The sequence below is a fragment of the Bufo bufo genome, chromosome 1 (genome assembly GCF_905171765.1).
Source record: "Bufo bufo chromosome 1, aBufBuf1.1, whole genome shotgun sequence".
Lineage (NCBI taxonomy): Eukaryota > Metazoa > Chordata > Amphibia > Anura > Bufonidae > Bufo > Bufo bufo.
The window spans coordinates 677948331-677972041 of NC_053389.1; the positions used below are offsets into that span (position 1 = coordinate 677948331).

Below are 23711 nucleotides of genomic sequence, written 5' to 3' on the forward strand. Positions count from 1 at the left end.
CCTATTAGCACCCCCCCAAATTAATACTGTCCACATTAGTGCCCCAGTAATATTAATGCCCCCATTAGTGCACCCCAAAATCAATGCCCCCAGTAAGAGTAATGGCCGCATTAGTGCCCCGCAGGAAGAATAAGGCCCCCATTTGTGCCCCCAAGAATAATAGTGCCCCCTTTAGTGCCCCCCAGAAAGAATAATGCCCCCATTTGTGCCTTAAGGAAGAATTATGCTCCTTTAGTGCCCCTGAGAAGAATAATGCCCCCATTAGTGCTACGTTCGAATAATGCCCCATTTGTGGCCCCAGTTAGAATAATGCCCCCATTAGTGCCCCCAGTTAGAATAATGCCCCCCATTAGTGCCCCCAGTTTGCTTCCGCCAAAAAAATGGAGGTTAGTGCTTTTTTTTATTAATTAACACGGGGGGGAGTGAGGGGGGTAAAGGCTGCACTAATGAGAGCTTCGCAATGGAAGCGCTCATTATTAGCAGTCGGCATAGGAAAATACTGGCTATTAACATTGCCGGTAGAAAAAAATTACCGGCACCGGCAGGGCCACTAAATTACTGGCCTTGCTGGTGAGATATTGGCCGGGTCTACGTATAGGACATTTGCGGAACGAACATATGGATGCAAAAAGGACATGGATCATTCGCGTGCTTTCCGTATCCGTATGTCAATTCCATAAAGAGAATATGGGGGAGATTTATCAAAAGTGGTGTAAAGGAAAACTGGCTTAGGGCCCTTTCACACTTGCGGCAGGACAGATCCGACATGCTGTTCACCATGTCGGATCCGTCCTGCCGCTATTTCGCCGTGCCGCCGGACTGCCGCTCCGTCCCCATTGACTATAATGGGGACGGGGGCGGAGCTCCGGCGCACGGCGAGAGCCGCCGGACTAAAAAGTCCTGCATGTCCGACTTTTTAGTCCGGCGGCTTTCGCCGTGCACCGCCGGAGCTCCGCCCCCGTCCCCATTATAGTCAATGGGGACGGAGCGGCGGTCCGGCGAAATAGCGAAAGGACGGATCCGACATGGCGAACAGCATGTCGGATCCGTCCTGCCGCAAGTGTGAAGGGGCCCTTAATTGCCCATAGCAACCAATCAGATTCTACCTTTTATTTTCCTAAGTAGCTCTAAACTATGAAAGGTGGAATCTGATTGGTTGCTATGGGCAATTAAGCCAGTTCTACTTTACACCAGGATTAATAAATCTCCCCCAATGTCTGCAAAATGTGGACGACAGACACATGCTCAAATGTAAATAAAAGCTGAGAAATGTTTTTTTTCTCCCACAATAATGCTTCTTGTACATCGTCTTATTATCTTTTGGGAGACACCTATGTCATTTCCCATCAAAAAATTACTTGCTGGTTGAAGAAAAGTAATTTTAAGTCAAAATTTGCCAGGGGTATGAAGAATTATCGGCAGCACTGTATAGTAAACCCTTTAAAATAACTGGTGACATTAGCAGCAGCAATATGCTGGAACTGTTCATGGGAAGACGGAGGTGTCTGCTCAGTTGCCACCGGGTGGCGCTGCTGAAGCACTGTGGCAGCCATTACGGTAGCGTGCCCCGTATTCGTGGGCTGCGTTCACACAGATAAATTGTCAGTAAACCGTCATGCTTGGATAACAATTATTAAGGATGAATGTGAAGTAATAATGACACCGAGTGACGCTGGCTGGTAGCTTAGCGGATGCCTTGGCCGTAACCAGTCTTCAATATGGCGACATAAGCATCACCACAGGTTATGTTCCCAGGGATCCCTGCAGCGGAAGTCACGTGACGGCTGTCGGAAGTAGAGGTCCACGCAGAGAGGAATCATGGCTGCCGAGGGGGATGTAGAGCTGGAGTTAGAAACTGAGGAGAACTGTAGTGAGCGGCCGGCGGATAAACCGCGCAAACATGACAGCGGAGCGGCGGACCTGGAGAGGGTGACGGACTATGCGGAGGAGAAGGAGATCCAGAGCTCCAACCTGGAGACGGTGAGGCGTGGATTCTTGGGCTGACGACCATGTGTAGCCCTGGGGTGCCCGCTCCATGAGCTCTAGGCAGAGGCTGCGAGGCATGGTCACGTGGCGGTCACTGCAGCCTGTGAGTGTGTGGAGCCCTGCCAGTGCCGTGTAATTGTCCTGTCAGGACATGGACACACAGACCTGCAGGAGGTATCAGACTGTCACCTCCCATAGTACAACTATATGGTAGGTCAGTGGGTAAACGTGAGATGTAATGGGTGAGACGGGGGATTTTTTTTTCAGAAAGCATTACTATATCCCACAGACATTAGCATCAGGCCTAAGGCTACTTTCACACTTGCGTTGTTCTTTTCCGGCATAGAGTTCCGTCACAGGGGCTCTATACCGGAAAAGAACTGATCAGGCATATCCCCATGCATTCTGAATGGAGAGTAATCCGTTCAGTTTGCATCAGGATGTCTTCAGTTCAGTCGTTTTGACTGATCAGGCAAAAGAGAAAACCGTAGCATGCTACGGTTTTATCTCCGGCTAAAAAAACTGAAGACTTGCCTGAATGCCGGATAGGGCATTTTTTCCCCATAGGAATGTATTAGTGCCGGATCCGTCCTTCCGGTATGCGCATGCGCAGACTGAAAAAAAGGTGAAAAAATAAATGCCGGATCCGTTTTTGCCGGATGACACCGCAAAGACTGATCCGGCATTTCAATGCATTTTTTCGACTAATCAGGCATTTTTAAGACTGATCAGGATCCTGATCAGTCTTACTAATGCCATCAGTTAGCATACATTTTGCCTGATCCGGCAGGCAGTTCCGGCGACGGAACTGCTTGCCGGATCTCTCTGCCGCAAGTGTGAAAGTAGCCTAATGGGTCTCACTTTCTATCAGTATGTCCTTGGGGTGTGGGAGGAAACGCATGCAAACACGGGGAGAACATACAAACTCCATGCACATGTTGTCCTTGGTCGGATTTGAACCCAGGACACCGGTGCTAACCACTGAGACCCTGTGCTGCAGGTTTCAGGCGTTCCCCTCAGATCCAGCCTCTAGGTCAGGGCTCAGCAACCTTCGGCACTCCAGGTGTGGTGAAACTACAACTCCCAGCATGCACACCTGCTTGGCTGTCCTCAGAACTCCCATAAAAGTGAATGGAGCTTGCTGGGAGTTGTAGTTTCACAACTGCTGGAGGTTGCTGTCCCCTGCTTTAGGTTTTGCCTGTCCCATAGACTCTCATCTGCACCTGAGTAGATGGATCAGTGTCTGTAAATGGAGTTTTTAATTCTGACTGTGCTTTTGTCTTTCAGGCAATGTCAGTGATTGGGGACAGGAGGTCGAGGGAGCAGAAAGCAAAGCAGGAAAGGTGAGCGTCACAGGAAATGTGCAGTCGGGGAACCCATTCTGATGTCCTCTCTAATGGTTTTCAGTTTTCCATGCATACTGCGGCAGTATGTGCTTGTTTAAAGGTGTCCCACAAAAACTGTTGTAGGTGATAAATATCAGATTATGGGGGGGAGGGTGCTGCTTGGACCTCCAGTGATCCCAAGAATGCGGGTTCTCAGACCTCCCTCCCTGAATGGAGCGTATTGCACGTGTTGGTCCACCCTCCTTTCACTTTTCTGGGACTGATCCAGCACTGTCTGTCACTCCCATGAAAAGTGAATGGAGCAGTGGACTGAAATGCACTACAGCTCCATTCCCAGAGGGGACTCCTTGAGGTTGGCAGACCCTGTGCCCCCTCTCCCTAAGGCATGGTTTTCGTGGATAACCCCTTTAAGGGAACTATAAGATTACATTGTGCATGATGTACTACAGTTACAGAATGTATAAGAAGATTAGCTCAGGAGAATGTATCTTTATGTATTGCTGACGCATTTCTGATCATAGTAAGTGATGGCGTATCCTCGAGGGTATGTCATCCTTACTAACCAGAGGTGGGTGCCCAAGTGATGAGTCCCCATGACTCTTAGGCCAGGACCAAATGCAGTCAAATTGCCATGTAGATGCCACACTGAACTCCAGAACAGTTCCCAGTACGAGTCAAGCAGGTTGTGTTTTCAAAGACCTTTAAATAGTCATCGGAGCATGCGCTGGATTTTCAGATGCACGGCGCGCTCATTCTGTTGTGGAAATGCCATAGGTTTTCACTACCTTTTACAGATAAATCTGAGGCAAACCTGTGGGAAAATTTGCATGTAGCACCTGCGTAGCAAATTTGTGGTAGATTCCCCATGTATCATGCAGATTTTGCTATAGACTTGTGGTGAAATCTGCTGTGGACATTATCCTTATCCTTTAGACCTGAAACGATTACTTGATCGAATCGAGTAATTCGACACAAAAAAAATCCACTATGGAAATTTTTTGCATTGAGGATTCGTTTGTGTCATGTGACCACGGAGCGGTAATGAAGCGCATGCTATTACTCTCCGCTCTGTGGTCACTCGCCGGCCCGCACCGCGCTGCACTTTCTTCATGACACATCATCAGGTCATAGTGCACGCTTACGTGCACTATGACCCAACGCTGTGTGACGTCAGGACAACAGTGCAGTGCGCAGAGAAGGAAGGAGCTGTGGAGCGGCACCTCTACAGGAAAGGTAAGTAATGTCACTGGGGACATGGCTAGGAGGGGGAGATGGGGGCAAGCCGGAGGCACGAGTGGGGAAGAGCTGAAGGCACTGGGGGGAACTGATGCACTTGGGCTGATCGCACAGGGGGGAACAAAGGGACTGATGGCAGGGGGTCTGATGACTTTTTTTTATAAAGGAAAACGGTCTATTAATTCATTTTTTCTTATTAAATTACTCGATTAATCGTAAAAAATAATCCATAGAATACTTGATTTCTAAAATAATTGTTTACTGCAGCCCTAACCTGCATTAAAAGGAAAAGGCTATCTTTTCTCTAAGATTGTGTAATAGAGAATTTCCCTTACGCCCATGACAGCACCCTTGAAAGACGGGTTCCGTCTAGAGTTTCTCTCCCCCACCAGAAAGATTAAAGACTACAAATCATATGCAAAATTCTACAAGAAACCTAGCACTAAAACAAGAAGTGTTTTCCCTTCTAGAGAAAAAGGTTCTTGTACCTGTTTCAGACTCAGAAAGGGCGGGGTTTTTATTCGTCCCTTTTTCTTGTACCCAAACCAGACGGCGCAATTCAGAATGATCATAAACCTGAGGGATTTAAATCCGTTCCTAAGATACAAAAAATTCAGAACAGACTCTATACAGTCTGCAATAAAACATCTATTCAAAGACTGTGTCATGGCCACCATAGATATAAAAGATGCCTATTACCACATCCCAATTCATGCAGATTTCCAAAAATATCTGAGTGGCAGTTTCCATGGAAGGCCAAGTCCATCATCTACAATACAGAGCACTTCCGTTTGGAATATCTCAGGCCCCCAGACTCTTTACAAAGTTGATGGCAGAGGTTATGGCCCACATAAGGGAAAGAGACATTTTGGTTGTTCCTTATTTGGATGATCTTTTAGTGGTGGCAAAATCAGAACACCTTTTAACCTCTCATCTCCAAGAAGTATTGCACATTTTGACAAAACTAGGATGGCAGATAAACTGGGGAAAGTCAAAACTGCCCCTTCCCAAAGTTGTGTATTTTTTGGACTGATTCTGGACTCTGTAAACTTATGTTGTATCCTTCCTCAGCACAAGATATCCCGATTTAAGAGAAGATGTGCGGTCCCTGGTAACCTCAAAAGATCGAACCATCAGACAGGGAATGGCAGTATTAGGCAGAATGACCTCCACGTTACCCGCAGTCAATTGAGCCCAGTTTCACTCCAGAACACTTCAATGGAAGATTCGAAAGGAGTGGCAGGCATCACTATCCCCATTGAATGCCCTGCTTCCTCTCACCCCTCAGGTGATACAATCCTTAATCTGGTGGCTGGATCCTTCAAATCTGTCTCAGGTCCTCCCTTGGGATCTACAGGAGCAGATAACCATCACCACAGACGCCAGTCCAACCGGGTGGGGCGCCTATTGTCAGTGGCGCGTTCGACAGGGGGTTTGGAGCTCAATGGAGAGTCAGGACTCCCAGAACATGAGAGCTTAGAGCAGTTTTATTTGCCTTAAGAGAATTCCTACCCATAATACAAGGAAAGGGAATAAAAATCTCCTCAGACAATGCCACGGTGGTATCCTACCTAAACCGTTAAGGCGAGACCAGATAAAAAAAAAAAAAATCTAATTTCCTTAGCCGCAGACATTTTTTTTCCCCTGATTATTCCTTATGTTTCTTTTATAAAAGCAGTGCACTTAAAGGGAACAGAAAATAAGCTGGCAGACTATCTAAGGCTACTTTCACACTAGCGTTCGGGGCTCCGCTTGTGAGCTCCGTTTGAAGGGTCTCACAAGCGGCCCCGAACGCATCCGTACTGCCCTAATGCATTCTGAGTGGACGCGGATCCACTCAGAATGCATCAGTCTGGCAGTGTTCAGCCTCCGCTCAGCAGGCGGACACCTGAACGCTGCTTGCAGCGTTCGGGTGTCCGCCTGGCCGTGCGGAGGCAAACGGATCCGTCCAGACTTACAATGTAAGTCAATGGGGACGGATCCGTTTGAATTTGACACAATATGGCTCAATTTTCAAACTGATCCGTCCCCCATTGACTTTCAATCTAAAGTCTGGACGGATCCGTCTGAAGCTACTTTCACACTTAGAATTTTCTCGTGCATGGCATTGGGGGACACAGCACCATGGGTATATGTCCAACTACCACTAGGAGGCGACACTAGACATAAAAAGTGTTGGCTCCTCCCCGTTGGGCTATACCCTCTCCACAGACACTAGGCAGCTCAGTTTTGTTCTAGTGTCCATAGGAGGCAGACCTGACCTGCTTTTTTGTGCAGGTCATCCTGCTACTTTTTTATTTTATTTTTTCTTTAATCATTTTTTCTTTCTCTGCAGGTTTCGGCCTGCGGCAGGGGTGGCTCCATCGTGTTCCACTTTAGTTGCCCCCCTGCGGGCGCGTACTCAGGTACCTGGCAGCCACCCAGTCCCCAAATCTGCTTCCGCAGTGGAATTCCGGCAGTCCCACGGTTCCCGTGTTGAGTCCGCCGAGGGGGTGGTTACTGCTGCGCCTGAAGACGTCTGAGGGTGAGTATGTTAGATTAGGGATCCCACCCTCCTTCTCTTCTGCGCTCGGTGCGGGCCTGGACGCGTTCCCCCCTCATGTTCCCTACCCGGATACATGATACAGCTTTTATTGCTGTGTGGGACATTGCCTTGCCTCTGATAAGCTGCCTTGCCTCTGCTACATAGCTTGTGGGTTTTTTCTCTCAGCTGTATCCTGGCCCCTGAAGCCCCTGGCCTCCCGTTTATTCTCTCCCTGGGGGTCTCTTCCTCAGCTCTCTCCCCCACCTCGTTCGTCGCGGCAATTCTGGGGCACTATCGCGGTCGCGGCCGTTCGCTCCCGGCCGCGCTCCATTACTTTAGTCCCCGGCTTTTCGGGCCTACTAGGCCGCAACTCCCCGCCCACTTTCTCCCTTCCCGGGCTTACTCCGTCTCCTCCCCTCCGTGGGGGGAGCCTGGGAGGGGCCTCTTCTGCCTGCCAAGCCGGCCCCAGGTTCTCTGCTCTCTCTCTGAGGGGCGGTTCTTTCTCCGGCTATCGGCTCCTTCTTTCTCCGGTCGCCGGCTCCTGCTATCTCCGGTCGCCATCTTCTGTGCTCGGTGCGCTGCACAACTCCTGGGGTCCGGTAGGCAGCCTCTGGCTGAATTGCTCCACAGGCCCCTTCCCTCTCTCCCCTCTCTATTGCTGCATTCTCCTGCAGCCCTGCCACCTGAATGAGGTTTCCTGCCTACTATATAGCTGCTGCAGCACCTCTTGGGAAATGTTTCCGGGTTTAGATAGGTCAGCCCTGCTGCTCTATGGGGCCTCCTCTCCCAGCCTCCGTATCGGATCGCCACGATTTTCGTGCGTCTGTTGTCTACGGAGGTTTCCACGTGGTAGGGCCCCCCCCTCCTCCCGCACGAATGGGCTCTCTCCATGGCGATCCTTCAGTCCCTGGCGGATTCGCTGGAGCGCTACCTACAAATTGCGGTCTCCTTCCCCCCCTGAGCCACGCGCACGCTAAGATACAGGGTCCCGCAAGGAGTAGCCCATGGACCACCCTTGGGTGGTCTCAACTAGCTTCCACCCCTCCCCGGCATCCTCGGATCCCCCAGGACAGGCCGGAGGCTGGTGACGAAGCCTTCTCTGTCAGTTGCCTCTGGGGACACCTCTGCACCGATTCCCTCGGAACAGAGCATCAGGCGGTCTTCCACCGTGCAGATTCCCTCTGCGTGGTCAAGCCAAACGTGCATGGTGGTACCTACCCTACCAGGTTTGGTGCCCCTCTAAGTGGACTTTCAGATGGCGCCCTCCTGCCTGCACAGGTAATTACCGCACAGGTAAGGCAGCCGTCACCGTGCTTAGCAACTGGGACACCTACGCGGTGTCTCTGGTATGTACGCCCTCGTAGGCTGTGCACGACAGACCTTCCTGGCCCCTATCCAGGGGCTATGTTCTAGGCAAGCTGATAATTCAGGCAAACGCCACTTGTAGGGTTGGCTCCCCTTCTCGGCCTCTAAAGGTTCTTTTGTAATGCCTGTACCAGAGAATACAGGCCGGCTTCTATGCCGTGGCGATTACATCTGTCTGTTTCCAGCTGCCTTGTTACTTTCATAGGTAGAGTTCCTGCTGACTGGTTAGGTGTTCCATGCGGCACTATTTCCCCCTACCGGGCGAGATACACAGGCCGCCTTCAATTGCCGTAGCAATTGCACCTGTCTGTTTCCAGCCACCTTGCTCCCTTCATGGGTAGAGTCCCTACACCATCTCCTGATGCTGTATCCAGTATCCCTGGCGGGCTCTATTGTTCCGTGCGGCACTATTTCTCCCTTCCCGGCAAGATATAGAGGCCACTCTCAATTGCTGTGCAATTGCCTCTGTTTGGTTCTAGTGGGCACCAGGCTGCCTCCTTGTGCCCTTCATTTTTATTTAACCTCTCTATCTCCAGGAGCTGTTGCCGTTGCTTCTGTCTGGCCTTATGGTGTACTTTGCGGCACTATTTCTCCCTTACTGGACGAGATATTGAGGCCACTTTGTAGTGCCGTTGCCACTGCAACCTCATCTAGTGTGCACCAAACAGCCATCTTACTCCCTTCTTAGGTGAGTTCCTGCACCGTCTGATGCTGCAGCCGTTACACCTGTCGGGCTCTATGGTGTGCCATGCGGCCCTATTTCCCTCTTTTTAGGTGAAATAGAGGGCATTCTTCAGTTGCCATTGCACTTACCTTGTTGTGGTGTGCACCTGTCATTCCTTGTGGTACTGTGTGGCCCTATTTTTCCCTTCCCGAGCGAAATATAGGTGCCATAGCTAACGTGGCAGCCGTTGCACTTCTCTGGTCCTAGGGTGCTCCATGTGGACCCATCGCTCTAATCTTAGACCTAGTACCTCGGCCATCTCCAGATGCTGTACCCATTGCACCGGTCTGGTCGTATCTCTACACTACACAGCCTCATTTCTACCTTACAGGTTGAGGACCTGTACCCTCCAAATGCGGTCGCATTCCTGGATGCTGTGGCTATGTTTCCACCCTCCTTAGTGTGCAACATGCAGCCACATTACCTCGGTTTTCAGCGTGTATTTTTAGTACTCACGTGCTGGGCCCTATGGTGCAATCTGTGGCCCATACGGTTTCTGTATTACTGGGTGATTCCTTCCCCGGGCTCTAATCTGTGCTGCGGATGTTGGTTACTTCCCTTTTCGGCATCCTGGTTCAGCATGAATATGGTAGCCATATCTGGCAGGGGTGGGCCAGCCCAACCTCCTCCTTGTCGGTCTATTTCTACTTCTGGTGTATCCAGTATATGACTGATCTGTTCTGATCTGGTGGGTGGTCCACATACAACCACGCTCCCTACACTATGGCCTGGTGGTTGGTTTTTGTGCTAGGGTTGCTATTGCCATCCTTATCAAATACTACTTTCGGCTGCACTCCGCGTTCCACATATTATAAAGGAGTATCCGTGTTGTTTTCTATTACAGGGCGGACCATTCCTCGTGGAGTACAGTGATCTCCACTGGATCTTCTCCTTGTTGGGATACGTAGCTTGCTGAGCTCCGGCCGCTGCGGTAGTTTTTTCGGCCATCACTTGATGTCCTCCGCCACACGGAATCCTCCTGGGGTCAGCGACATATCCTCGCTGGCCGTCCTCCCTGATGAGTCAGGGACAGAACCACTGAGCGTCACACACCTGCCTGGTAGGTGAACTTTCTGCTGATTGCTCTGACATAGGACAGGGTTCCGTAGTTCCTTCTGGGTCCGGGTGTTCCCTTATTTCTATGCTTAGTTGTACTATCTAACAGAGGGCAGTCCTTTGGGACCTTGCTATTGTCCTCGCCCATCTGGTACTATCTCCCCCTGGGAGCCTTCTGTATGTCGGTTGCAGCTGGTTTCTACATTTCGTGTAGTCACTCCCGCTTCTTTTATAGCGACTTCACCATTCCTTATGCATATGGGCGTCTGTTGTTTTAGTGGTACAACCCAAGCCGCTGTATTTGCCCTCCCCGGGACAATGTATGCTGATTGGTAGCCACTATTCTTTGAATGGCTAGTTGTCCATGGCCAATTCCTTCCCATAGGGTGGTTCGGATATTCTGGTTTTTGTTGTCCTCTGGTGGTTCAGTTCCTGGTTCCTTGTGAGCCCATTGCGGGTACTCCTTTCTGGAGTCCCTGTCACCGTTCATTTGTTCACACAGATTCTGTAGGATTATCGTTGTTTGGGAGAGGCCTGGGTTGATTGTTCCCCTTGCGGGTTCCAATAGCCTTTTGGACCTCATGGGATTCATGTCTGTCTTCCCATCCTCCCACTTCAAGTACCTGGTGTTGAGTGGTTTAGTGCTACGGTTTGCATTTCCACCTTATGGTATCCTTCGGGAGGGACTCCTCCTGTTTGTAGAGCCTTCCTCCTTAGACTTTTGGGAGTACTCTCCTTCTCCTCCCATGTCTCTCAGTCCAGTGTACCCCTGCTGAGATTTCCTTGCCCTGCATCTCCCTGATACTTCATTTGGCCGGAGTTTCTCCGGTCTTGCGCTTCTCAGCGATTATTTTATTTTCAGGGGCTCGTTCCTCGTCTCCTGGTTTTGGGATGCAGGTCTTCTCTTATTTTTTTCTTTTTACCTGGCCTTTACTTCCTACCCCCTCCCTTTCCAAGGGTTGGCGGTTTCCCTTAGCGCCTTTGGGAGTTTTCTCTTTCCAATAGGACGTTTATCTTCATCACCTGCTTCGCGGTGGAGGGGGAGTCCTGCTCCCTTCATAGGTGGGCCTTGCTATGGCTTCCCTCACTCCAGTGTTCCCCTGCTGAGATTCCTGGGCTTGCATCTGGTTCCCTTCTTCCCTGATAATGAGTTTCGCCAGAGTTTCTCCGGTCTTGCGCTTCTCAGCGATATTTTGTTTTCAGAGGCTCGTTCCTCGTCTCCTGGTTGGGGATGCAGGTCTTGTCTTTTCTCTTTTCCTGGTTTTTACCTACAACCCCCTCCCCTTCCAGGGGTTGGCGGTTTCCCTTAGCGCCTTTAGGATCCTTTCCTTTCAATAGGGCGCTTAGTTTTTTCACCTGCTTTGCGGTGAGAGGAGACCTGCTCCACTCACATGTGAGCCTTGCTATAGCTTCACTCTCTCGTTTGGCCTTCAGTGATTCCAATTTCCCTTGCTCCCCTGGCCCTTCAGGGGTTGACCTCAGGGTGTTTGTGCTTTCGCCTGAGACAATTGGGATGTTGGGTAGATCCGATACGCGATGCTGTCCTACTTTCACTCCAGCCTTCGGCTGAGCTGGGTGTTCCTTTGCCTTCTTCTTGCATTTGGGACCTTCTCCCAGGCATTTGTCCTGGGGTGCTGGCAGTCGTCACTGTGGCCTCCTTGGAGTTTCTCCCTTGTTATGAGGCTTCCTGCCTATTCCGTGCTTTTCTCCTGTTGGGTCACATGGTTCTCCCGCACCTGTATGCCCACAGGTGGCATGGTTGTTCTTCCCACCCTCGGGGACTGCTTTGGGACGTCCCATGGTGCTGTGTCCCCCAATGCCATGCACGAGAAAATTGGATTTTTTGTACTCACCGTAAAATCCTTTTCTCGTAGTAGGCATTGGGGGACACAGATCCCTCCCTATGATTGTTTTACTTCAGCTTCTCCGGGCTGGTCTCTTGATCTTTCCCGGTACGGGAGTTGTTGGTTCCTTGCCTTTCTTCTCTCTCCTACTGCTTTTGGTACAAACTGAGCTGCCTAGTGTCTGTGGAGAGGGTATAGCCCAACGGGGAGGAGCCAACACTTTTTATGTCTAGTGTCGCCTCCTAGTGGTAGTTGGACATATACCCATGGTGCTGTGTCCCCCAATGCCTACTACGAGAAAAGGATTTTACGGTGAGTACAAAAAATCCAATTTTTTCTACAATATAATGCATACGGATCCGTTCTGAACGGATCCAAACGTCTGCATTATATGAGCGGATCCGTCTGTGCAGACACCAGACGGATCCTCTCTGAACGCTAGTGTGAAAGTAGCCTAAGCAGAAAACCGTCTAGACCAGGGAGAATGGTGTTTAAACCAAGAAGTCTTCAGCCAGATAATTCAGCTCCGGGGCCATCCTCAAGTAGACTTATTCGCAACCAGAGAAAACAAAAAATGCTTCCTATTTTCCCTAAAACAGGAAGATTCTCCGACAGGGATAGACTCCTTCTCCCTTCCGTGGCCGAATCCGCTTCTGTACGCCTTCCCTCCGCTGAGGCATCTTCCGAGAGTCTTATAAAAGCTGAGGCAGGAACAGACTAGGATCATTTTGATTGCCCCCTTCTGGCCAAGGAGAACATGGTTCACCTGGTTGAGAAAGCTTTCTCTAACAGATCCCTGGATTCTTCCAGACAGGCAAGATCTGTTGTTTCAGGCTCCTGTCTTCCATCATTTGCCAGATGGAAGACAGGGTCCTGTCTTCCATCCGGAAGTGAGACACCTTCATCTAACAACCTGGTATTTGAAAGGGAAATCGTAGAACGCAGAGGTATATCTAAGGAAGTTGTATCTACCCTATTATCATGTAGGAAAAAAGTAACCTCTACCATTTACCTTAGAATATGAAAGACTTTCTTAAACTTCTCTAAAAACCCGGTAGATCCCTTGATCTCCTATGTCTAAAATATTAGATTTTTTACAAAGGGGTCTCGATAAGAACCTAAGACCTAGCACTCTTAAGGTACAAATTTCTGCCCTTAGTGCTTTTTTGATTTCCCTATTGCCAATCATCCATGGATTAGGAGATTCTTTAAAGCAATTAGTAGAATTACACCTGTGATCAGACCCTCAGTTCCCTGTGGGATCTTAATCTAGTTTTGTCTAGAATGATGGAGCCTCCTTTTGAACCACTACAGGATTCGTCTATTAAAAATTTGTTGTTTAAAACTTTGTTTCTAGTGGCACTTACCTCTGCCAGGTGTGTGGGGGAGATTTCTGCCTTTTCAGCCCCTCCTCCTTATACTAACATCTTGGAGGACAGAGTGCTCAATAAACCAGATCCTTCCTTTTTACCTAAAATGGTCTCCCTGTTTCATAGAACCCAAGACATTATTCTTCCATCCTTGTGTCAGTCCCCAAAGAACGAGAAAGAGAGGAGGCTCCATTGTCTAGACGTGAAAAGATGCCTGTCTGAATACTTGAAAGTCTCTAAACTTTTCGTACAATTTGGGGGTAGAAACAGAGGTCTCAAAGCTTCTTCTAGAACACTATCTAGATGGATACTGGGTGCTATTATCTTAGCCCAGGGTACCCCAACTCCAGTCCTCAGGGCCCACTTGCCGGTCAGGATTTAGGAGTATCCCACAGAATGAATACCTGTGGTAAATCCTGATGGATGGACACTAATTATATCACCTGCTCAATCCTAAGGAAATCCTGAAAACATGACTGGTAGGTGGGCCCTTAGGACTAGAGTTGAGGACCACTGCCTTAGCCTATTCCTCAGCGCGGAAAACTCTTCCTTTTGGGATTTGGTGCTCACCCAACCAGATCCATTTCTACCTCTTGGGCAGAGAGGGCTAATGCATCTCTAGAACAAATTTTTAGAGCTGCTACCTGGAAGTCTCCATGTACTTTATATTTTTTTTTCCCCCCAAGCTAATACTATTCTAGTCGTCTCTCATGGGTACTGTTATGGGCGTAAGGGAAATTTCAGATTACACTTACCGGTAATCACTTTTCCAAGAGCCCATGACGGCACTACCTTTCAGCCTGTGTGTTAGATGTAATCTAGGACAAGTTCTCGCAATTAACTAATGGTATATGGGCAGGGCCCCTCCTTAAGAGCTCTCCACAAAATTTCCTGTCCTGGATGGAAGCAGTATCTCCCGGGTGCCGTCAGAGTAATCTTAAATTTCCAGGATACTATAATAATAAGCCTACAATGTCAGAAGAAACCAGAACGTGGTCTCCTTAAATTATTGATGCTGTTCCTCCCATACCATACTTGTCCTTGTGTGTTGATTCATTTTTTTTTGAGATGACCTTATGTGTCACATATACAAAACTGCCACAATGGAGCCTGATCTTATATAAGGAAAGTTACTAAAGGACTCATTTGTTGTTTCAGAGAAAAGGAGCTAGCAAAAGTTACCATCAAGAAGGAAGATGTGGAGCTTATTGTGAGTATGAATTACTATCTGGTAATAAGTGCCAAAGATGTGGAGCTAAAAGGGGTTGTGTAGCCTGTTGCAAGTTATGGCCTATCCTCAGAATTGGCCATAGCTATCTGCTCGGTCAGGGTCTGATACCCCACACCCCCTGCGGATCAGCAGTAGCTCAGGAACTTGACTGCTCCATCCACTACTCATAATGGATAGAGCTGTGGTCCTGGCATGCTTCTCACCTGGAGGGCTTCCCCTTTACAGACTAGCCAGAAATGCTTGCCGATTGCAGCTCCGTAGTTAGACTTTAAATGTAGACTATAATGCAAGCTGTAAAAATGGACTTACTGTTATGTCCTAATTGTGTTCTTCTATCCACAGTAGAACGTAATGACGTAATGGTAGATGCTGGTGATTGTGTAGGGACATGCAGTCACATCAGAAGCCTGGCTGTGATTGTCCACTGAACTCCCACTGTAAGGCCCCTTTCACACGAGCGAGTTTTCTACGCAGGTCTATATGTGAAGTGAACGCATAGCACCCGCACTGAATCCTGGCCCATTTCATTTCAATGAGTCTGTGTTAGGGGTGCACCGAAATTCCGGCAGCCGAAAATATCGGCCGAAAATGCACCTAATCCACTTCGGCCGATATTGTTACATATCGGCCGAAAATATGGGGTGTGGGATTTGTCACCCACCATCTGCGGGCGGGCGGTTTACTTTGTCACTGCATCTTTATTTTACCTTACAATCGTGAGGCTCCAGTAACTAACAAATCTGCAGGCAGAGCGGAGGCCGGCGTAACGTCACTTACTCACGTGACGCGCCTGCTCCGCCTCCTTCATTCATAAAGTGGGCGGAGCAGGTGCGTCACGTGAGTAAGTGACGTTACGCCGCCCTCCGCTCTGCCTGCAGAGTTGTTACTGGAGCGTCACGATTGTAAGGTAAAATAAAGATGCAGTGAGTGATGCTGTGAGCAGCAGGGCCGGGGCTGTTATGGGTAGGGGGATCGGTCTATGGCACTGCTATGGGGAGGGGGGATCTGTGCACTGTTATGGGGAAAGGGATCTGTGCACTGTTATGCCCATAACAGTGCACATATCCCCTTTCCATAACAGTGCACAGATCCCCCTCTCCATAACAGCGCCACCCACAGATCCCCCTCTCCATAACAGCGCCACCCACAGATCCCCCTCTCCATAACAGCGCCACCCACAGATCCCCCTCTCCATAACAGCGCCACTCACAGATCCCCCTCTCCATAACAGCGCCACTCACAGATCCCCCTCTCCATAACAGCGCCACTCACAGATCCCCCTCTCCATAACAGCGCCACTCACAGATCCCCCTCTCCATAACAGCGCCACTCACAGATCCCCCTCTCCATAACAGCGCCACCCACAGATCCCCCTCTCCATAACAGCGCCACTCACAGATCCCCCTCTCCATAACAGCGCCACCCACAGATCCCCCTCTCCATAACAGCGCCACCCACAGATCCCCCTCTCCATAACAGCGCCACCCACAGATCCCCCTCTCCATAACAGCGCCACCCACAGATGAATTTCATTCATGAAAAAGAATTATTAATAAAATCATTAAAAAAAAAGTATTTTAAAAGTATTTGGGCAAAAAGGCGGTTTCGGTTTTCGGTCAAGGGCATCCTGAATTTTCGGTTTCGGACCAGAATTTTCATTTCGGTGCACCCCTAGTCTGTGTACATGAGCGTTGTTTTTCATGCACCTTTTCTGCGTTGTGTGAGAATCACAGCATGTTCAATATTCTGCATTTTTCACGCAGCCCTGGCTCAATAGAAGTGAATGGGGCTTCAGTGAAAAACGCATTGCATCTGGATATGATCCGGATGCAATGCGATTTTCACTGATGGCTGCAGGTAAATGTTGTTTGTAAACCTTCAGGTTTTTTTGTTTTTTTTTCACGCGTGTGAAAAACGCATCAAAACTGACTGAACTTGCTTGCGAAATGGTGCGAGTTACACTGAACGCACCCTGACACAATCTGTATCGTTCGTGTGAAAGTGGCCTAAGGGTCACAATCAAATAAGTTTAACTTTGATGTGGGCTTCTCCCCACTTTGCCTGTCTTGACTGATAGGTCTGTCCTTGTGCACAAATAGGGGAAGACCTGTCAATCAAGCCAAGCAGGAAGAAGCCCCCAGCAGCATGTTCTCCTGGCCCGCTTGTTTTTAAAACTGTTTATCTTAAATGCTCCAGCATATGAGAATAAAATGTAGCGCTCTGTAATGAGGGAGCCTGTCCAGACTTCATGCTGCCTATGGTTCAGACAAAATGAAAAAAATGACAGGTTCCCATTAAAAGGTTTAGTTTTACATACTTTATAACCCCTTCCCGACATATGACGACATAAAGTGACTTGCCGCATTTTGACGTACTACTACGTCATGGTAATCGGGCGGTCACTGGAGTGGTGCTCGTCCGGTCACTGGAGTGGTGCTCGTCCGGTCACTGGAGTGGTGCTCGTCCGGTCACTGGAGTGGTGCTCGTCCGGTCACTGGAGTGGTGCTCGTCCGGTCACTGGAGTGGTGCTCGCCCGGTCACTGGAGTGGTGCTCGTCCGGTCACTGGAGTGGTGCTCGTCCGGTCACTGGAGTGGTGCTCGTCCGGTCACTGGAGTGGTGCTCGTCCGGTCACTGGAGTGGTGCTCGTCCGGTCACTGGAGTGGTGCTCGCCCGGTCACTGGAGTGGTGCTCGCCCGGTCACTGGAGTGGTGCTCGCCCGGTCACTGGAGTGGTGCTCGCCCGGTCACTGGAGTGGTGCTCGCCCGGTCACTGGAGTGGTGCTCGCCCGGTCACTGGAGTGGTGCTCGCCCGGTCACTGGAGTGGTGCTCGCCCGGTCACTGGAGTGGTGCTCGCCCGGTCACTGGAGTGGTGCTCGCCCGGTCACTGGAGTGGTGCTCGCCCGGTCACTGGAGTGGTGCTCGCCCGGTCACTGGAGTGGTGCTCGCCCGGTCACTGGAGTGGTGCTCGCCCGGTCACTGGAGTGGTGCTCGCCCGGTCACTGGAGTGGTGCTCGCCCGGTCACTGGAGTGGTGCTCGCCCGGTCACTGGAGTGGTGCTCGCCCGGTCACTGGAGTGGTGCTCGCCCGGTCACTGGAGTGGTGCTCGCCCGGTCACTGGAGTGGTGCTCGCCCGGTCACTGGAGTGGTGCTCGCCCGGTCACTGGAGTGGTGCTCGCCCGGTCACTGGAGTGGTGCTCGCCCGGTCACTGGAGTGGTGCTCGCCCGGTCACTGGAGTGGTGCTCGCCCGGTCACTGGAGTGGTGCTCGCCCGGTCACTGGAGTGGTGCTCGCCCGGTCACTGGAGTGGTGCTCGCCCGGTCACTGGAGTGGTGCTCGCCCGGTCACTGGAGTGGTGCTCGCCCGGTCACTGGAGTGGTGCTCGCCCGGTCACTGGAGTGGTGCTCGCCCGGTCACTGGAGTGGTGCTCGCCCGGTCACTGGAGTGGTGCTCGCCCGGTCACTGGAGTGGTGCTCGCCCGGTCACTGGAGTGGTGCTCGCCCGGTCACTGGAGTGGTGCTCGCCCGGTCACTGGAGTGGTGCTCGCCCGGTCACTGGAGTGGCCCAGCATCCCTGATAGCCAGGCCCCTGCTGTATCCGCCAGCATCGCTGTAAAAGCCAACTGTGGCATAGAAGGTACATGCGGCGGGTGAGGGAGCCCATCGATGGGTGACAAGGCTGCCGGGTGCCGTGCACGGCATTGGGACCTGCCTTTTACGGGGGCCGAGGAGATCCAGCACCAGGCTGAGTCTCCTAGACAACCTGTTAGTGTATGACTCTGTGTAATACACTAAGGCCCCTTTCACACGGGCGAGATTTCTGCGCGGGTGCACTGAATCCGGACCCATTCATTTCTATGGGGCTGTGCACATGAGCGGTGATTTTCTCGCATCACTTGTGCGTTGCGTGGAAATCGCAGCATGTTCTATATTCTGCGTTTTTCATGCAGCGCAGGCCCCATAGAAATGAATGGGGTTGCGTGAAAATCCAAGCAAGTGCGGATGCGGTGCGATTTTCACGCATGGTTGCTAGGTGAGGATGGGGACCCGATCTGTATTATTTTCCCTTATAACATGGTTATAAGGGAAAATAATAGCATTCTGAATACAGAATGCAAAGTAAAATAGTGATGGAGGGGTTAAAAAAATTAATAAACTCCCCGTGTAGTTGCGGATCTCTGTCTTCTTCTGTAATGTTCAGCTGCCGGCTAAGGACCGGTGGTGATTGGACCATGTGATGAGCACAGTGACGTCATCAAAGGTTCTATTCCTGTACACAGCAAAGAAGACAGAAGAGATGCCGGCTGCGCTATAAAGTGGATTAAGGTGAGTTAAATTATTTTTTATTTTTTTTAACCCCTCCAGCCCTATTGTACTATGAATTCTGTATTCAGAATGCTATTATTTTCCCTTATAACCATGTTCTAAGAGAAAATAATACAATCTACAGAATACCTAACCCAAACCCGAACTTCTGTGAAGAAGTTCGGGTCTGGGTACCAAACATGCCGATTTTTCTCACGCGCGTGCAAAATGCATTACAATGTTTTGCACTCGCGCAGAAAAATCATGCATGTTCCCGCAACGCACCCGCACCTTTTCCCGCAACGCCCGTGTGAAACCACCCTAACAGGCAATGCATTACACTACAGATGTATTGTTATGCATTGCAGAGGGGATCAGACCCTCAAAAGTTGAAATCCCAGAGTGGGACAGAAATAAAGTTTAAAAAAAAAAAAATGCCCCTTTCCCCTGATTTTATAATAAAAAATAGAAGAAGAAAACAAAAACACATTAGGTATCACCGCGTCTGTAACGACCAGCTCTATAAATATATCACATGATCCACCCCATCCAATAAACACCATAAAAAAAAAAGCTGTCGTCACCTTACATCACAAAAAGTAAGCACCACAAACACCAAGTGATCAAAAAGGCATATGTCCCACAAAATGGTACCAATAAAACATTCACCTCATCCTGCAAAAAATTAGCCCCTACATAAGAAAATTGCTCAAAAAATAAAAATAACTATAGCTCTCAGAACATGGAGACACTAAAACATCATTTTTTTTTTTTTGTTTCAAATATGCTATTATTGTGTTAAAGTGAAATAAAAAAAAGTATACAGATTAGATATCCCCACGTCCGTAACAACCAGCTCTTTAAAAATATCACATGACCTAACCCCTCATCTGAACACCGTAAAAAAATAAAAACAGTGCCAAAAAAGCTATTTTTTTGTCACCTAACATCACAAAGTGCAACACCAAGCGGTTTAAAAAGGCATATGCCCCCCAAAATAATACCAAACCGTCACCTTATCCCGCAAAAAATGAGACCCTACCGAAGATCATCATTTTTATGATTTCAAAAATGCGATTATTGTGTAAAACTTAAAAAAAAAAAGAGAAAATATACATATTAGGTATTGCCATGTCCGTAACGATCTGCTCTATAAAAAATGTCACATGACTTAACCCCCTCAGGTGAATGCTGTATAAATAAATAAATAAAAACTGTGCCAAAAGAACCAGTTTTTTGGTCACCTTGCCACATAGTGTAATAATGAAGGATCAAAAAATCATATGTACCCAAAAATGGTACCAATAAAAAAACGTCAACTCTTACTGCAAAAACCGAGCCCTTGCAACAGACAATTGGCAGAAAAAAATGAAATAAAATAAGGCGTTCAGAAAATGGAGACACAAAAACATAATAAAATTTAAAAAAATGCTTTATTATATAAAACAGCGAAAAAAGTTACATTTAGAAATTTCCTCTCAGTTTTCCTTTTAATTCTTGTGGAACACCTAAAGGGTGTTTCAAAGCTATTGCCACATAAAGTGACACATGGATTTGCAAAAAATGTCCTGGGCAGAAAGTTGAAAACTGTCCCGGGGAAGAAAGGTTACAAATCAGCACTAGTATTATACAATGTGGAATTTCAACAAAATGAAAGGTAAGATGTAATGTAAAAGTTCTGTTCGGTAAATGCTCTTATTGACAAAAAAAAACACACCAAGGTAGACATTGGTCTTGGGCATATATATATATATACACAGCACTTCCAGAAATATAAAAAAAAGTGAAAAATGTATTTTCCCATGTGGTACAATGCAGCAACGTTTTGGCTCATCCATAGAGCCTTTCTCTATATATAGAGCCAATAGAGTAGTTATGGTACCAGCTACCCCAGCTTTGTCAATCTACAGGCCCAGCAGCAACATTTATGGACAAATATGCGGCAGGATACCATACAGAACCTGTATACCTCCATGCCCAACCATATCTCATCTTGTATCCAGGCTAGAGGAGGCCAAACAGGGTACTACAGCCTCATTTCAATTGTACAGTTTTCCCCAATAAACTTATCCTTTCTCTCTAATATTGTAATCGCTTATATGCAGTGCTGCCCATAATTATTCATATCCCTGGCAAATTTTGACTTAAAGTTACTTTAATTAAACCAGCAAGTAATTTTTTGACTGGAAACGACATAGGTGTCTCCCAAAAGATAATAGGACGATCTACAAGAGGCATTATTGTGAAAAAAAAAAATAAAGTGTCCAGTCCAAAATTATTCATACCCTTCTCAATATAAAATAATTAATAGAAAAGCCTTTATTGGCTATTACAGCAATCAAACGCTTCCTATAATTGCAGACCAGCTTTTTGCATGTCTCCACAGGTATTTTTGCCCATTCATCTTTAGCAATGAGCTCCAAATCTTTCAGGTTGGAGGGTCTTCTTGCCATCACCCTGATCTTTAGCTCCCTCCACAGATTCTCAATTGGATTCAAGTCTGGACTCTGGCTGGGCCACTCCAAAACGTTAATGTTGTTGTCTGCTAACCATTTCTTCCCCACTTTTGCTGTGTGTTTTGGGTCATTGTCATGCTGAAATGTCCACTGGTGGCCATGGCCAAGTTTCCTTGGATTCTTTTTCACCTCTCTAACTATCCTCCTGATCAGCACAGGTGTCACTTTTGGCTTCTGACCACGTCCTCTGAGATTTTCCACAGTGCGGAACATCTTGTATTTTTTGCTCAAATGTAAATAAAAGCTGAGAAATGTTTTTTTTTTTTTCCACAATAATGCCTCTTGTACATCGTCTTATTATCTTTTGGGAGACACCTGTCATTTCCCGTCAAAAAATTACTTGCTGGTTGAATAAAAGTAACTAAGTCAAAATTTGCCAGGGGTATGAATAATTATGGGCAGCACTGTATATCATCATTAAATTCAATTCCAATTCTTGGTGCAGTATTTTTGTCAATGACTATATTTCCCTATACACATTTCTTTATGTAATGATTAACATCAAGCATGGAATTATCTGTAAGTGGAATTTACTATTACAAGAACTGCTCCTCCTTGTATTAATATCTTCTTTAATTTCAGATGAATGAAATGGAGATACCCCGGTCAGCAGCAGAAAGAAGTTTGCGAGAACACATGGGAAACGTCGTAGAAGCGCTCATTGCTCTCACTAACTGAACCTGGTCTACACTGTCTTCTAATGATTTCCTAATCAGCCAAGAGAGCTTTGACTGGAGGAACCTGGATCTGTAATGTGGGACAATGGAGCACCAGTGAATTTGGGGAAATACCAACATCTAGTAGACATACTGCAGAGGTTGTCCTGTAAATTTTAGGGTTTGGGGTCATTTGCCTAAACCAGTAGATTTGACCCTCTCCCCCCATATTGACTATGATAGTTATGTTGTATAACAGGAGCGGAAATAGCAAAATAAAACTAATTGGCAGTTTGACTTTTTCCACATTTAGTACACAACATTGACCAAGTTTAGTCTGAGATGTGTGAAATAAACTTCTTTTAAACCCTGTAACAATGTATTTTGTGTATTCAGCTCCATTGTACAGATAGTGTACGGTAACTGCTAATAGTAGTGCGTCTCTAACAATGTTCAGGTAAGACCGTCCACCTTTCCTGACATGTCTGATTCAGTATATTGAGAATCTGGCTCTGTCAGCATTGATTGGACAGCGTGTAGTGACATACCCCAAACTGCTAACAGCCAAATATCAATATATACATTTCTAAGAGGAATTAATGAGGAACAACACAGTTATGAGAAGACACTAACGATCTGGGCCCTTTTTGCAGCTTTTTGTCACCTGGCCGTTCTTACACAGTCCTCTCCACTTGGGAGTGACAGGACCAGGGCTTTGAGCCTTTTATGCCTGGAAGCTGACATAAAAGCAGAGTGAGAACTACTACAGTCAAGATCGGGAGTAGTTTATTCTCCAGGTGTAATGAGGTGTACACCTTGTCATAAAGCACGCAAATCCTTTGGCAGCATGGAGAAGAGGAAAAAGACTAATGTAAAAAGCCAGTCTTTTTAAATAACCATAATCTTATTCTATGGTAAATACTTACTAATAAGACATCTGAGAAAATGTGACACGCCCTTGTTAAAAAATGCTGTCACATAACGGGTCAAGTAAAATTATAAAAAGAAACAGAAACATGGATCGTACATGCTATACATTCATCTATTATTGCCTCTCAGCAGTATTGCGCCATAATCTACATACAAGGCATTTGTATGCATTTCAATCAAAATGCATGAGCCCACTTAACACTTCAAGGTCGCCTCTATGTGTGGGCACCTACTCTAATTTGGCATAGCACCATGTGTTGACCACTGCTGCCACAGTACCACTATCAGATGGTGTGACCCAGCAGTCCAACCCTTGGCACTGGATCCTACCAACCCAGAGGTTTTGGAACAATAGCAACCATCCAGTACCGCACCACGTGAACATGTCAGATGTTCATCTGTCCCTGTGCTCTGAGGAACTGCAACTGAGAACAAGTAAGAATTCACTAAGGCTACTTATAAGTACAGAAGTAGATTACACAAAAAGTGGCGTAAAGCCGTAATGAAGGCCCCTCAAAAAGAGCTTAACTCAGAAACTAATAGAGAACCGAGAAAAGAACACTGAGAGCTAATAAGCTATAAAAATATTGTTTTATTAATTACATGATTTAAAAGAATGCAAAGA

The 23711-nt window shown here is 47.9% G+C and overlaps 1 protein-coding gene across 1 annotated transcript; it reads left to right on the forward strand.

Annotated features, from left to right (window-relative positions):
* The first annotated feature begins 1773 nt into the window (after positions 1-1773).
* Positions 1774-22528, forward strand: HYPK (huntingtin interacting protein K). The gene is made up of 4 exons (XM_040414108.1): positions 1774-1980; positions 3274-3329; positions 14610-14661; positions 22083-22528. The coding sequence occupies exons 1-4, from the start codon at positions 1819-1821 to the stop codon at positions 22176-22178; spliced, it is 366 nt and encodes a 121-aa protein (XP_040270042.1). The 5' UTR covers positions 1774-1818; the 3' UTR covers positions 22179-22528.
* Positions 22529-23711: the final 1183 nt, after the last annotated feature.

Bases quoted from the DNA above. Each gene is read 5' to 3' on its own strand.
- HYPK (XM_040414108.1), top strand. From the start codon at position 1,819: ATGGCTGCCGAGGGGGATGTAGAGCTGGAGTTAGAAACTGAGGAGAAC. The intron at 1,981-3,273 runs GTGAGGCGTGGA...TTTGTCTTTCAG, and splicing joins AGAGCTCCAACCTGGAGACG to GCAATGTCAGTGATTGGGGA. The intron at 3,330-14,609 runs GTGAGCGTCACA...TTGTTGTTTCAG, and splicing joins CAGAAAGCAAAGCAGGAAAG to AGAAAAGGAGCTAGCAAAAG.